Source organism: Cebidichthys violaceus, unplaced genomic scaffold, assembly GCF_023349555.1.
Source record: "Cebidichthys violaceus isolate CVI_PGR_0920_01 unplaced genomic scaffold, fCebVio1.0.p SCAF_33, whole genome shotgun sequence".
Lineage (NCBI taxonomy): Eukaryota > Metazoa > Chordata > Actinopteri > Perciformes > Stichaeidae > Cebidichthys > Cebidichthys violaceus.
In genome coordinates, this window is record NW_027176517.1 from 2306638 (window position 1) to 2319453 (window position 12816).

General features: G+C 40.7%; 1 protein-coding gene across 1 annotated transcript; it reads left to right on the forward strand.

The window, feature by feature from the left end:
- Nucleotides 1–4278: 4278 nt before the first annotated feature.
- LOC137883560 (complement factor H-like) lies at nucleotides 4279–11712 on the forward strand. Its single transcript, XM_068725094.1, has 15 exons — nucleotides 4279–4295; nucleotides 4372–4485; nucleotides 4597–4779; nucleotides 4986–5091; nucleotides 5274–5350; nucleotides 5484–5666; nucleotides 6479–6661; nucleotides 6761–6949; nucleotides 7088–7264; nucleotides 7541–7708; nucleotides 9635–9802; nucleotides 10035–10193; nucleotides 10601–10780; nucleotides 10873–11070; nucleotides 11541–11712. The coding sequence occupies exons 2-15, from the start codon at nucleotides 4416–4418 to the stop codon at nucleotides 11555–11557; spliced, it is 2058 nt and encodes a 685-aa protein (XP_068581195.1). The 5' UTR covers nucleotides 4279–4295; nucleotides 4372–4415; the 3' UTR covers nucleotides 11558–11712.
- The last annotated feature ends 1104 nt before the right edge of the window (nucleotides 11713–12816 follow it).

Sequence of the window (12816 nt, forward strand, 5' to 3'; positions counted from 1 at the left end):
GTCGGTCGGACCATTTTTTTTTTTAACGGGGCCTCTCTTCTCTTGACAGTCAGCTGTAAGAAACATGAGGATCAAAGCAGGAGAAGCACCGGAACACGAATGAGCACGGACTCTGTAGAATAAGAATAAGCCTATCGTGACGATCTGTCATCGTCACACATCAGCCGGCAGTGTTGAAGATGAAATCTGTCACTTGGCTGAAACAACCAGTTCATTAACCTGTAAAAAACCCCGTTAGCGCTTACTGTATATCATTAGCATTAAGCTGCTGTCCTCAGGGAGGGCTCGGCTGTTTGTTTGCTGTGGGCTTAATATTCATGCTCATCCTGTCGAATAAACAGGCTTGGATTATCCAAAGACGACCGCTCGAGCAACAGCCTCAGACTGATCCAGTGAGAAGCCCTGTTCTTCAGGAGCATTACGCTGCTCGAGATGATACATGTGTACAATATACGTACCATCTGATCAGCACTGAAAATCTGCTCATTCATTCTCAAAATGAATAAAGGAGCTGAATTATTTATGGGACCAATTTTAGGTTAATTATGTCATTGATGCATTATTTACATCCTTAACATTTCAACATCATGTCTATTTCAGATGTATAATATTATGAATTTTGCCCAAATATTATTACACTTTTGCTTATGAGAAAGTTGCATCATCTGTATAAAAAAAACTGTTGTTAACAGTCATTTAGAAATAACATTTTAAAAAGTATGTTTTAGTCAAATTTAGTATTTTGTTCGAGTCTTCCAGTTGGATTTGTTGATGTTGTGACATCATAGAGGTTTCAGTCCACGCAGTGAAAGAGGGCAGCAGCAGTCAGAAGGAGAACAAACAGTCAGATTCAGCTCTTTACTCCTCTTTAATAATAAGTTAATAATCCATCCCTGTGTGTGGATGTGTGCAGCTCAATGAGTGTAAGGCAGAGCTGCTGAAACAGAAGAAATCTGCTCCTCACATGGATGAACAGTGTAACAGTCGGACAGCAAGCATTGCCTTTCTTCATGTCCTCTTCTGAATATTCTTAACATGCAACAAAAACCAGCCAGGCTGAGCCAGACCGACCCGGTCCAAGAACAGGGTTAAATCTCCAACCATGCGGTAAAAATAGAAAATCTGTAATGTAAAATATTCCAATTGATTCTTGGCTATTTTATTTATTTTTCTTTTGTATTCATTTTCTTTTCCCCCCACATCACCCCTCAGTTTGCTGCTCTTCCACCCGTGTAGATCACTTCTGCCCTCTAGTGGAAGAACACAGAAAGGCTGCAAACACAACCACGGTGAGAGTTAGTCTCCCTCTTCGTCCCACATTTGATTTGTTTCTCACATGTTGTGGTCTGTAGCCGTGGAACATACATGCTGTATATGTGGGTATCGTCGTCATAGGCTACGATTAGTGCATCCGTACATCAAGCATGGTTAGAATGGGACAGAGCTGCCGTGCAGCTGTGCTCTGAACAAGACTGACACACAAGTATGTATGTTGAACTAGTGTGATTAAACAACGTACTCTGTAGGATTAGGCATTTGTTTCTGACATGTTTCCCACTTCATTTACTAACTAAAGCTTTTAGTTCGGCGTCTCCGTGACCGTGTCAACAACTCTATAGAAACATTAAAGAAGGTGCAGGACTGTGTGTTACATTTCACTGCAGTTAACACGATTTGTGTGCGTTAATTATAACGTAAATGTTGCTTTTAAAGAACAGTGAAAATAGTGATACTGCTTCACAATGTTTTTGAAGGTGTTAGACATGTGGAGTATCTTTGTAGAAGTACTTCAGTAAATACTGTATGCACTGAAGATGTGCTGCTGATCCTAATGGTTGATTGTTTAGTCTGTAAACTTAAAAAGAGAAGTAACGTCTTCATATTGCTAACAGTCCAAACCCCCGAAGATATTACATCTTCACGTCTCATTCAGCAAAGGTTTGACATTTTCAAATTTCTATTTAGTTTGATCATTTTTTTCTGTTGATGGACTAATTGATTGATTTACTAATCGTTCTCTATCGTTGTTAAATTCTCATTTCTGTGTTATCTCTGGACTGTATATATGAACACACACACACACACACACACAGGACTAATTTGGTGTTCATGCTCAAAGACACTTTGGCATGCAGACAGTAGAAGCCCGGGATCACACCGCCAACCTTGTGGTTAAATGATGTCATGCTCTACATGCTACATGCTACATGCTACACAGGGTCGGTCTGTGAGCCTTCACCCTACACTGGTAGCGTAGTGTGACTGCATTGATTGTCACACTATGGTTGGCGTCGTGATTGTTTCCTTGTATAGATGGGTAACTTGAGTAGATTAATGTGAAAACTGTAAGTTGTGGCAGATAATAACGTAGTATGTAGAACGGTTTAGGGAAGTGTTATCATCCTGAAGTCTTTCTTGCTTTACTAAATCATTTCTATAACTGCATTCAAATTAAACACCCAGCAGATGGACTGTTTCTGGCAGAAGAACCAAACGCGTCTCAGTTCAAGTTTTTAGTGTTCTGCTTGTGTTTAACCGCATATCATTTGAATATTCAGCACCATCTGTTTTAACCTCCTCTCTGTCTCTCTGCTTGTCTGTCTCTTCGTCCAACTGATGGACTTCATAAGCCCGATTCAACTTGAATCGTTCAAGGTGCGTTCGCTTAATCTAATCAAGAAGTATGTATGGCTCAGCATCGATGCTGATATGGAATTACATTTGGAAAACTTTTAACATGAAGCAAGTTTAACTTGCTCAGTTTCTAATGTTTGGTTTCAGTCTGTGTGGAGACAGTGTTCTAACCTATCCAGTGCCTCAGGAGGTCACTGCTGAATGAGCAGCTGTGACCTTTAGTGAAGGAATGTCTGTCTGTGAAGGGTTAATTAAATATAGACATATTAGATTTATTTACTGATTGATGTCTCTGGTGACATGGAGACATAGAGACATTCTTTGTGCCACCGTTGCACAGAGTGACAGACAAAGGAATGACGATGCATACACATGTGGACATACGGTACTATATATACAGTGTGGTTCCTTTCCTATTACAGGATTGATTAAATCTTTCTCCTTTCGTTGTTTTATCCTCTAATGATCCTTTTGTCAAAGTTTGAGTTTTTAATCAATGCCATCTGAAATACACTCTTTAAAATGCGGTTTAGGGTTTAAAATGGCCTCCCAAAGTAAAGCATGCACAGCAAAGATCTATTTAAATGATATTGAAAGAATATATAAGCCCTAAATCTAAAAGTTGCAGAGGAAAGTTGTTCATAACATTTTGTCATGATATATTCTTCACATATAAAGATAGCAAATGTCAACGCAAAATGTATCTGCAACTTCTGTGCACACTACCGGCCCTCCAGAACCCTCATCAGTCAAACACTAGTCCACATCCCTCTCTCTCTCGTTCTGCTTTGTCAGCAATACCATCCCACAGTACAGCCGCTAAACACATCCAACCCTTCAGCATACAGGGAATGAAAAGTCACAAACACAAACCCAAATTCAGATTGAACAGAATATGTTCGTGACGACTGTTCTGAGAAATGAGTTTGTGCAACATTCGTGTTTTCAGTGACACACACACACACACACACACACACACACACACACACACACGCAACTCCTGTTCAGAACATGTTGTTTGAACAACATGTTGAGAAATGAAGGCAAATCCTGCATTGCTCAACAGCTTCATGAGTTGTGATTGTATCCAGACTGATATCAGGCCTCATGTATTCCCCGGCAGCTAATTCCACTTTTTTACAAGGCCGTCAAAAAGCTAAAGTGTGTGTATAAGTACAACCTGTGTGCCTTGATTGTGACATGTATGCACATCAAACATAAAGCTGGGTAGTATTCATTTTTTTCAATCATCATACTTCATACTTTTAACCCAGTTTTGAAGTGAATATCTGTTTATTCAATATTTGCTCTAGATGACTGCGCTGACTTGCTGAATGCAACACATTTGTTTGCTCTATTGATTGCTGCAAATGATTACCGAGGAAGAAGAAAAACAAATAAACCTTACCGGAATACTCACTGAATGACAAACAAAGCCTGGCTGCACGGGGGCATTGAACCGTTGAAACACTCTTTGTATTATAATTTAAATGATTCATTGAGTTTATTTTGCAATATAAATCTCAGTCATACATGTAATGATGAAAGGAAGACCTCCTCATGTGTTCATGGGGTTTTTTGGGATGGTATAAGGTGTTCTTTGTGTGGTCACGTCCTCTTTTTGCTCGTCCCGTTGTTTTTGGAGGCTGGGACAGACTTATGTAAATCATTGCACAATCTATTTTTGCCTGTGGAATCCACAGCTCTGTCTGTGTATAACAGTGTTTCATTCTCCAGGTTTTACGTCTGTCTGTCCGCTGGTTCTCGGTTATGAAGATAAAATGCACGTAATAACCGGAAGCTGTGTCCTGTTGTTGTGGATGTGTACACTGACCCTTGTGAATAGTAAAGGTAAGACCAGGTTCTAACTAGTTGTAGGGTCCCTTCATCCTACTTCATTTGATGTTTTGTGAAATAATGCAAAATGATTTTTATTTATTTCTGTTTTTCGCTGTCCCACAGACTGTACACGTGAACAGTTTTTGAATGGCCGCCTGTTTGATTCAAATTTCGACACGACTAATCTGGAGACCAGCTACCCCGGTGGAACACAAGTGAGAGTGGGCTGCAATGTTGGCTTCAGTGGCTTCTTCAGACTGTTGTGTATCGAAGGAAAATGGCAGTCAAAAGACAAGCCGTGTCAACGTGAGTTACAGCATCTCATCGTTTGGAAATAAATAGTTAAAAACGCACATAGGCTACGATACTTCTATGTAGTAATGTATACCTTCTGTCAAAGGCTCAACTGTAATGCATTATTATTATTAAATGTATGTTATACGATACAACCTGTATCATCACTGTATTTTGAGCCTTACAACTATAATTCTCTTTCATTCTTGTGTTGTAAGCGAGACCATGTGGACATCCCGGTGAGGCCCAGTTTGGAGACTTTAATCTGGAAAAGGGAGACGATTTTGTCTTTGGGTCACAAGTTGTGTACACCTGCCATAAAGGGTATGAAAACATGTATAAACACAAATGTATACTGTTCCTTTGTATGTTTACTTATATCTTTGTGCTTTGCTTTGTACATATTATTATGTATCACTATAGCATGCATACCAAGAGGTGCAGTTTAAGTTTGACTATTAATAAGCTATTTCCATTATCCATGTTCTACATGGTACTCCTTTCAGTTATCAAATGGTCAGTCGCACAAACTTCCGGCGCTGCATGTCTGAAGGCTGGGATGGAGTGGTTCCTGTCTGTGAAGGTGAAGCTGAAATAAAGGATCATATTTGTTCAGTACCTCACATACAAGGGGAAATGTCTTACCTGCTTATAGGTGGAAACATTTTAATGTCTTTTTAGTCATCCAATTTATAATTTATTTGTTCTCCTTCCAGCCCAACAGTGCCCAGTGATTCATGTGGACGACAATGTCCAGGTGATTGGGGACCCAGAGGAAGCAACCTATGGCAATGTAATTCAATTCAGCTGCAAGTCCATCACTCAAATCATGTCTGGGTCACAAGAAATGTATTGTGATGAAAATGGAGAGTGGCGAGGACAAGTTCCTAAATGCAAAGGTAAATCAGGCTTTCCAAAATGAACCAGAAGGTCTTCCTTTTTAGTAAAAGGGTGAAAATATAGGCAGAGAGGAAGACAGAAACACACAAATACAAACACCATGGGATGTGCCAGGCCAATTCCGAAGACCGCAGACTCTTTGCGTTTCTCTTTTTTGTGCCTCCTTGTCTCCTCTCTCCTGTCTCCTCTCTGTTCCGGCCTTTTGTCTGTGACCCGTAAATCAATTTCAATGCGTCATCTTGAAGGATGAAACGTTTTGATTAATGCCTGTGTCGCCTCGACTCCTCTGGTGGGACGACTAAGACACGAGGAGAGGAGGCAAGGAATGGAATTGAAGATGTACAAACTGAGCACCATTGAGACATTTTTGAAAACAACCAAAAATAAATAACATGTTTGCTTAGAGAAGAACAATAAACTACACTGATGTTTGCCGTACTTTCGACTGGTTTTGACAAAAGTGTACTCATAGTATAGCAGCTCAACTCTCGTTTTTCGACCTACTTTGCACCACGTCTCGCCCTTATGTGCTGTGATTGGCTGTTACTACTGGGCTGTGATCTACACCCACCTGGTCACTGGTCGCTCAGCGCTACATCACATGTTGATAACCTGCTGATGAAAAGAAAATTAACTGAGAGGTTCCAGACTAATCCGCATTTGGGATTTGGTCTGGCGATATGAGAATGTGAGAACCAAAAATACCTCCAAACTGAATGTTTCAGATATTATTTTACTCCACGGTAAGGTCAATAAGTGAGTACTGTGCGTCCCCTTTTTATGAATAAATAAGTTTTGTTTTTTCCAACAGAGATAACATGTACAGTACCCAAGATTGAAAATGGTTTTGTGCCTGGAAATATTCCAGAGTACAATGAACATGAGGTCCTGCACTTTAGATGTGATGATAAATACCAACCCACTGTAGACAGACCTTCAAAATGCATCAAACAAGGAATTAGAGCAGACTGGAGCCCCACACCTGCATGTGAACGTAAGTATGAACTGAGTAACCCAGTTTGATGGTTATATCACACTTACAAGCGAAAATTGGTGCTAACGGATAATATGCTTAATTTCCCAACAAATGAAGTAATAAGATGTAGACTGACACACCTGGAGGGAACCAGGTATGACCCTCCTTCCAGAAATCTGTTTTCACCTGGTGACACAGTGAGAGTCATTTGTGGAAATAAGCACTGGATTTCTAACCCTCGGGAGACCTCAGCAGTGAACACATGCAAAGAGAATGGAGAGTGGGCTTTCCAATCAGTATGCCAAGGTATAAATCTACATGAGCTGCCAGACACAGATTATGAGATTGCTGTTCTTCATTGTGTGTGTATGGTTCATTAATTTATGATGATGATGATGATCAATCTTCATTACTTAAGTTACACAAGTCTTTCTCTTCTTCTAGAGGTTGTATGCACTAATCAAGTACCACAGCATGTGCATGACTGGGGAGTTTCATGGTATCAACGAAGATTGGATGAGACTGTAAGATATTCGTGTAAGAGGGACTACAAGAAGACAGATGGTGCCACCGTGGCCACATGCACCAGAGGTGGATGGAGTCCAAATCCACTTTGTCAAGGTATTGTGAAGTTTTAACTACGACATTACTGTTCATTTTGTATCCATATTTGGAAAAGTGGGAAAGGAACTTTTGGTCCAGTAAGGATTGATTTGTTTATTTTATTTATTTTTTTACCGTAATTGCTGTCTTCCACCAAAAATTGTAGGAACTTTTATTTGAGGTGAATTATCTGAATATTTCACTTGTTGATGTGTCAACTCTGATATGAAAGTAAAATGTCACCTTCAAGTCAGTGTACAGAATAACTACATTTTTGTATTATTATTTTTACAGAGATAACCTGCAACAGTAAATATTACGAGGATGCAGACATTGATGGAGAGGATATGTACATATACAGGAACGAGGAGAAGGTCAAATACATCTGCAAGGCTGGTTATGAGGGTCGTTTTACTCTAACCTGTAAGGAAAGAGGTTGGACCGGGACTCCAAAATGTATAAGTAAGAAAATACAATTCACAATATAGTTGAAAGAACAATTGTTGTTGTAGTAGTTAGCACTCATTAACCTACAGCTCCATGCCTCATTTCCATCGTTACAACTTGTCTGGCCAAAATAGCTTTCCTTTTTTTTCATCCTTAAAGGTTATACATGTGTATATTGTGAGAGTTTTGTTGAATAATCAATATTAATGTGTTCATTCCGGAGCACCACAAGGTCTGACATGAGAAGTACCTTTATCTCATCTTCAACCGCTTATCCGGGATCGGGTCGCGGGGGCAACAGCTCCAGCAGGGGACCCCAAACTTCCCTTTCCCGGGCCACTTCAGCCAGCTCTGACTGGGGGATCCCGAGGCGCTCCCAGGCCAGTTTGGAGATATAGTCCCTCCACCTGGTCCTGGGTCTCCCTCGGGGTCTCCTCCCAGCTGGTCGTGCCTGGAACACCTCCCTAGGGAGGCGCCAAGTGGCATCCTTACCAGATGCCCGATCCACCTCAACTGGCTCCGTTCCACGCAAAGGAGCAGCGGCTCTACTCCGAGTCCCTCACGGATGACCGAACTTCTCACCCTATCTCTAAGGGAGATGCCAGCCACCCTCCTGAGGAAACCCATTTCGGCCGCTTGTACCCGCGATCTAATTCTTTCGGTCATGACCCAGTTCACATGACCGTAGGTGAGGGTAGGAACAAAGATTGCCCGGTAGATAGAGAGCTTTGCCTTGCGGCTCAGCTCTCTTTTCGTCACAACGGTGCGGTAAAGCGACTGCAATACCTGAGGTTCCGGACGGTTTTCCAGAAACACCTTGGTTCCAACCGAAAGTCCTTCTCCATGGCTACTCCGAACTCCTCCCACACCCGCTGCTTTGCCTCCTTCACGGCAGCGGCTGTAGCCCTTCGGGTCTGTCGGTACCTTGCAACTGCCTCAGGAGTCCTCCGGGATAACATTTCCCGGAAGGCCTCTTTCTTCAGTCGGACGGCTTCCCTGACCACCGGTGTCCACCACGGTGTTCGAGGGTTACCGCCCCTTGAGGCACCTAAGACCTTGAGACCACAGCTCACCGCTGTAGCTTCGGCAATAGAAGCTTTGAACATTGTCCATTCCTGTTTGATGCCCCCAACCTCCACAGGGATGCTAGAAAACCTTTGCCGGAGGTGTGAGTTGAAGATCTCCCGGACAAAAGCCTCCTCCAGACGTTCCCAGTTTGCCCGCACTACCCGTTTGGGCTTACCAGGTCTGTCCAGAGTTTTCCCCCACCCTCTGACCCAACTCACAACCAGATGGTGATCAGTTGACAGCTCCGCCCCTCTCTTCACCCGAGTGTCCAAAACATGCGGCCTCAGATCCGATGATACGATTACAAAATCGATCATCGACCTTCGGCCTAGGGTGCTCTGGTACCACGTACACTTATGAACATCCTTATGCTCAAACATGGTGTTCGTTATGGACAATCCATGACTAGCACAGAAGTCCAACAACAAACGACCGCTCGGGTTTAGATCAGGGAGGCGGTTCCTTTGCTGCCCGGCTCTGGTCCATCGAGGTCCCTGGCTTTCACTGCCACCCATGGGGCAGCGCACCCGACCCCAGAGGCTCCTCCCGCAGGTGGTGAGCCCACACGATGGAGAGGAGGGGGGTGCCACGTTGCTGCGTGGGCTCCTTGGCAAACCCGGCCACAGGCGCTCGCTGTCGGGCCCTCCGACTGGGCCTGGCTCCAGACATGGGCCCCGGGCTTCCTCCGGGCAGGGTCTCCTTGACTCTTTTTGATTTTCCATTGGGGTTTTTCAACCCCAATGTACCTTGGTCGATGATCGAAGTGCCTTGCTTCCTTCTTAAATTAAATTGTTTGTTTCAAAATATTTGAATTTATCCAGAAAACCTGGAGGGTTTGGTCAGTAATTCATAATTGTATTGACTTTGTTTCAGGGACACCGTGTAAAAAACTTCACATCGACGATGCACAGATTATCAACAATAAAAAGGAATATTACAGGCTCGATGAACCTGTCAAATATACATGCAGCAACAACCCTAAAAGAGTTTTTACTGTTACCTGTGAGCAAGATGGCTGGACAGGGATAATTAACTGTTCAGGTAAGAACATAACGGTACAACAAATATAGTTTTAGGGATAATGTGTGACTGGAGTTTCTATGTTTTGATAGCAATAGAAATGGTAAAATGACAATAATAGCATGCTGATGAATAGCATGCATACTGTTCAGCATGTTAACTATCTTAGTTAAGCGTGTCAGCATGTGAACAATCACTATTTAACCGTTGATGCTATCTGAATATAACTTATTTTTTTGTTTTTCACTGTTAGCATGTCCAGAAGCTGATGTAGCAAATGGATTTGTCGTTGGTCCATACAATGACAAATTCTACTACACCTGCAATGAAGGATTTAAACTTTTTACCAAAGGCTGGTGGGCTGAGACCAAATGTAATGATGGCGTGTGGTCTGGATTTAAACGTTGCATTGGTAAATCATCTTTAATGCATTACACATCTAGTTGAAGTAACCCAAACAAATCTCCTTAATGTTGTAGATCACTTTTAAGTAAAACATTTAGTGAGGAATCAGCAAAGATTTCCTGAGGACATAAACGATGAGTATATTCTGACAGAGAGGTCGAACCTACCCACTCCCACACACTACATTGACAGTGAACGCATCTTGCCCCATTACTCATACCTGATATGGATGCACAGCAGCATATTTTGGTTTTAATAGGCTCATGAACAATTTATATGTTTGTTTAAATTAGTTTTTTTATGTCACATCTTTGATGCAGGCTAATTTTGAAAGAAATAATTTTGTTATTGCTAGAATCACATTTGTTAGCAACAATATACAGACCTCAATGTTTGTACTCATGATCTCTCTAGGTAAAAGAAAGTGTGGAGAAATTCCTGTGATTGCTAATGGGAAAGTGACACCTCCACCTCCACAAAGAACAGATGCACCGATTGTTTGTGACGACGGATATAGCGCACAGGTTGAAAACTTAACTTGTAGCGAAGGAAAATGGCTTTCACATGGATTATCCCTCGAAACTATCTGTACACGTGAGTCATCTTCAGCCTAATTCTACCAGATGTAATTAAATGTGTTCATAAAAAGATTACACGGCATAACCTAATGCTGTACTTGTTTTCAGGTCTTGCAGCAACTGCCGTTCCTTGCAGCCCACCACGTAAAGTTGACAATGCTGTTGTTGACGTTGAATATCAGAAGGAATACTTGTCTAACACTACAGTAACATATCTGTGCCGTGATAAGTATACTATATCGGAGGGTGCAGACAAAATTCGATGCAAAGAAGGCAAATGGGAGGAGAAAAACATTATGTGCACAGGTACGTACAAAAAGTATTTCTCAAAGTCGCACACAGGAAGCTTTGAGACGATTTCAGATTTAAAGATACGTTATATATGCTGCATGAATATATACAAGAAATGGGATTTAAGTTTGCCAGTTTTGTGTTTACACAGTATAGCAATTAGCTTTGACACCACAATTAAAAAACCAAACATAATTGGTAATATGTTACTTGGACAACAATATCTTTGTTTATTTATATGTATAGACATAGAACCCATATTCATTTAGATATCTTGAGGTGAGAGGCCAAGGAACCCCTGAGAATATGGCCAAACCAATTCATCCCTTGCCAAAATTCATAGCGTTCTTTAGCCCCCTTCCTGGGGGGCAAGTGTTTAGTCAGTAAAGAGTTTTATTGCAATAACTAGACCCGATTTGTTAGCAATATTCTACACCCACTGCATGTTGAGATGCTATGCTGAACACAAACATTTTCTCCCACAGCTTCCGACCAGCAGTGATGCTGATTTTGTTCGTGGTCCAAAGAAGTCTCAATAATAATGCCATGTGTGCATTATTCATAGTGATGTATCGTCTTGATAATTATACATACAGTCTTTGGACATTGAATGACTGAATCAAGCATCTGTGTAATAAAGTGATTTTAAATCATAAAGCTTTGCCTTATTGAATGAAAGACAATAACATTTCAAAGGCTTTATTTGTCTTTTTATTGATTTCGTTCTGAAACCAGGCCTTTAATTACTAAATGTATGGCTTATGGAGGGGCATTTAGAGAAGGTGTTAATATTGCTGTGCCAAGCTTTGTGTTGGTGCAGAATAAGTAGTTTTAAAATGAAATGTGAAGAGATTTCTTACAACCACAGAACCAATCAATTCCTATGAATACATGCGCTGTGTCAACAGCAGCTTCAGGTTTTTAAAACGGTCAGGGGTCTCCCTCAATAGTGTGACTCACCAGTTATGTGAAGTTTGAATTTAAAGATGATCTCATACATTTAACAAATAAGTTAACCTTTGTCAAAATATGAATATAAATGACATTAAATCAACACACTTTGCCAATCCCTCGTTTTGTAAAATTCTGGTCAACTGCAGCAATAAAACATAAATATATACACTAAATAATAGTGTGGAATCATTCGAATCACGTCCAGAGTGACAAATCAGCATTTATAGATCAAACACGGTGCACTCCCATTGCAGTTGTCATCATGTAATAATATTGTAGCACACCTCTATAACATTTTACAATAATTCATTATGAATAACGTAATTTATTATACGTACATTATTCTATTACAGACATACAGTCTACATAACAATTACCAGAAAAACAGAATTCCAAAAAGGCCTTTTGAGCAAAGTTATAGAGGGAGGCAGTGATTCTGCAAACTTCTGGTGCTGAACGGTTGACTTATGTACGAGCACAACAGTGTTGATTTGATTCCTACATTTCAGTCTGATCATGCAGAGCAGTTTTATAGCTTTTTTCAAACAGAATGACAATTCTGTTTGAAAACAATTTAATGCTTTACATTAAAAAACATTAAGAATGACATTCAAAAACAATAAGCAATGAAAACGTTTTTAAATATTAGATTAAATTAAATATTATACATTAAATTAAATCTAATTCAAATAGAATATACCAGAAACACAGTTAGAGTGCAGTTACAGTGTAGTAATAAGTTGTTTTTAATTTACATTTAAAACGTTTGTCTGGCTAAATATTTAACCTGCTCTGTTAATCATTAAC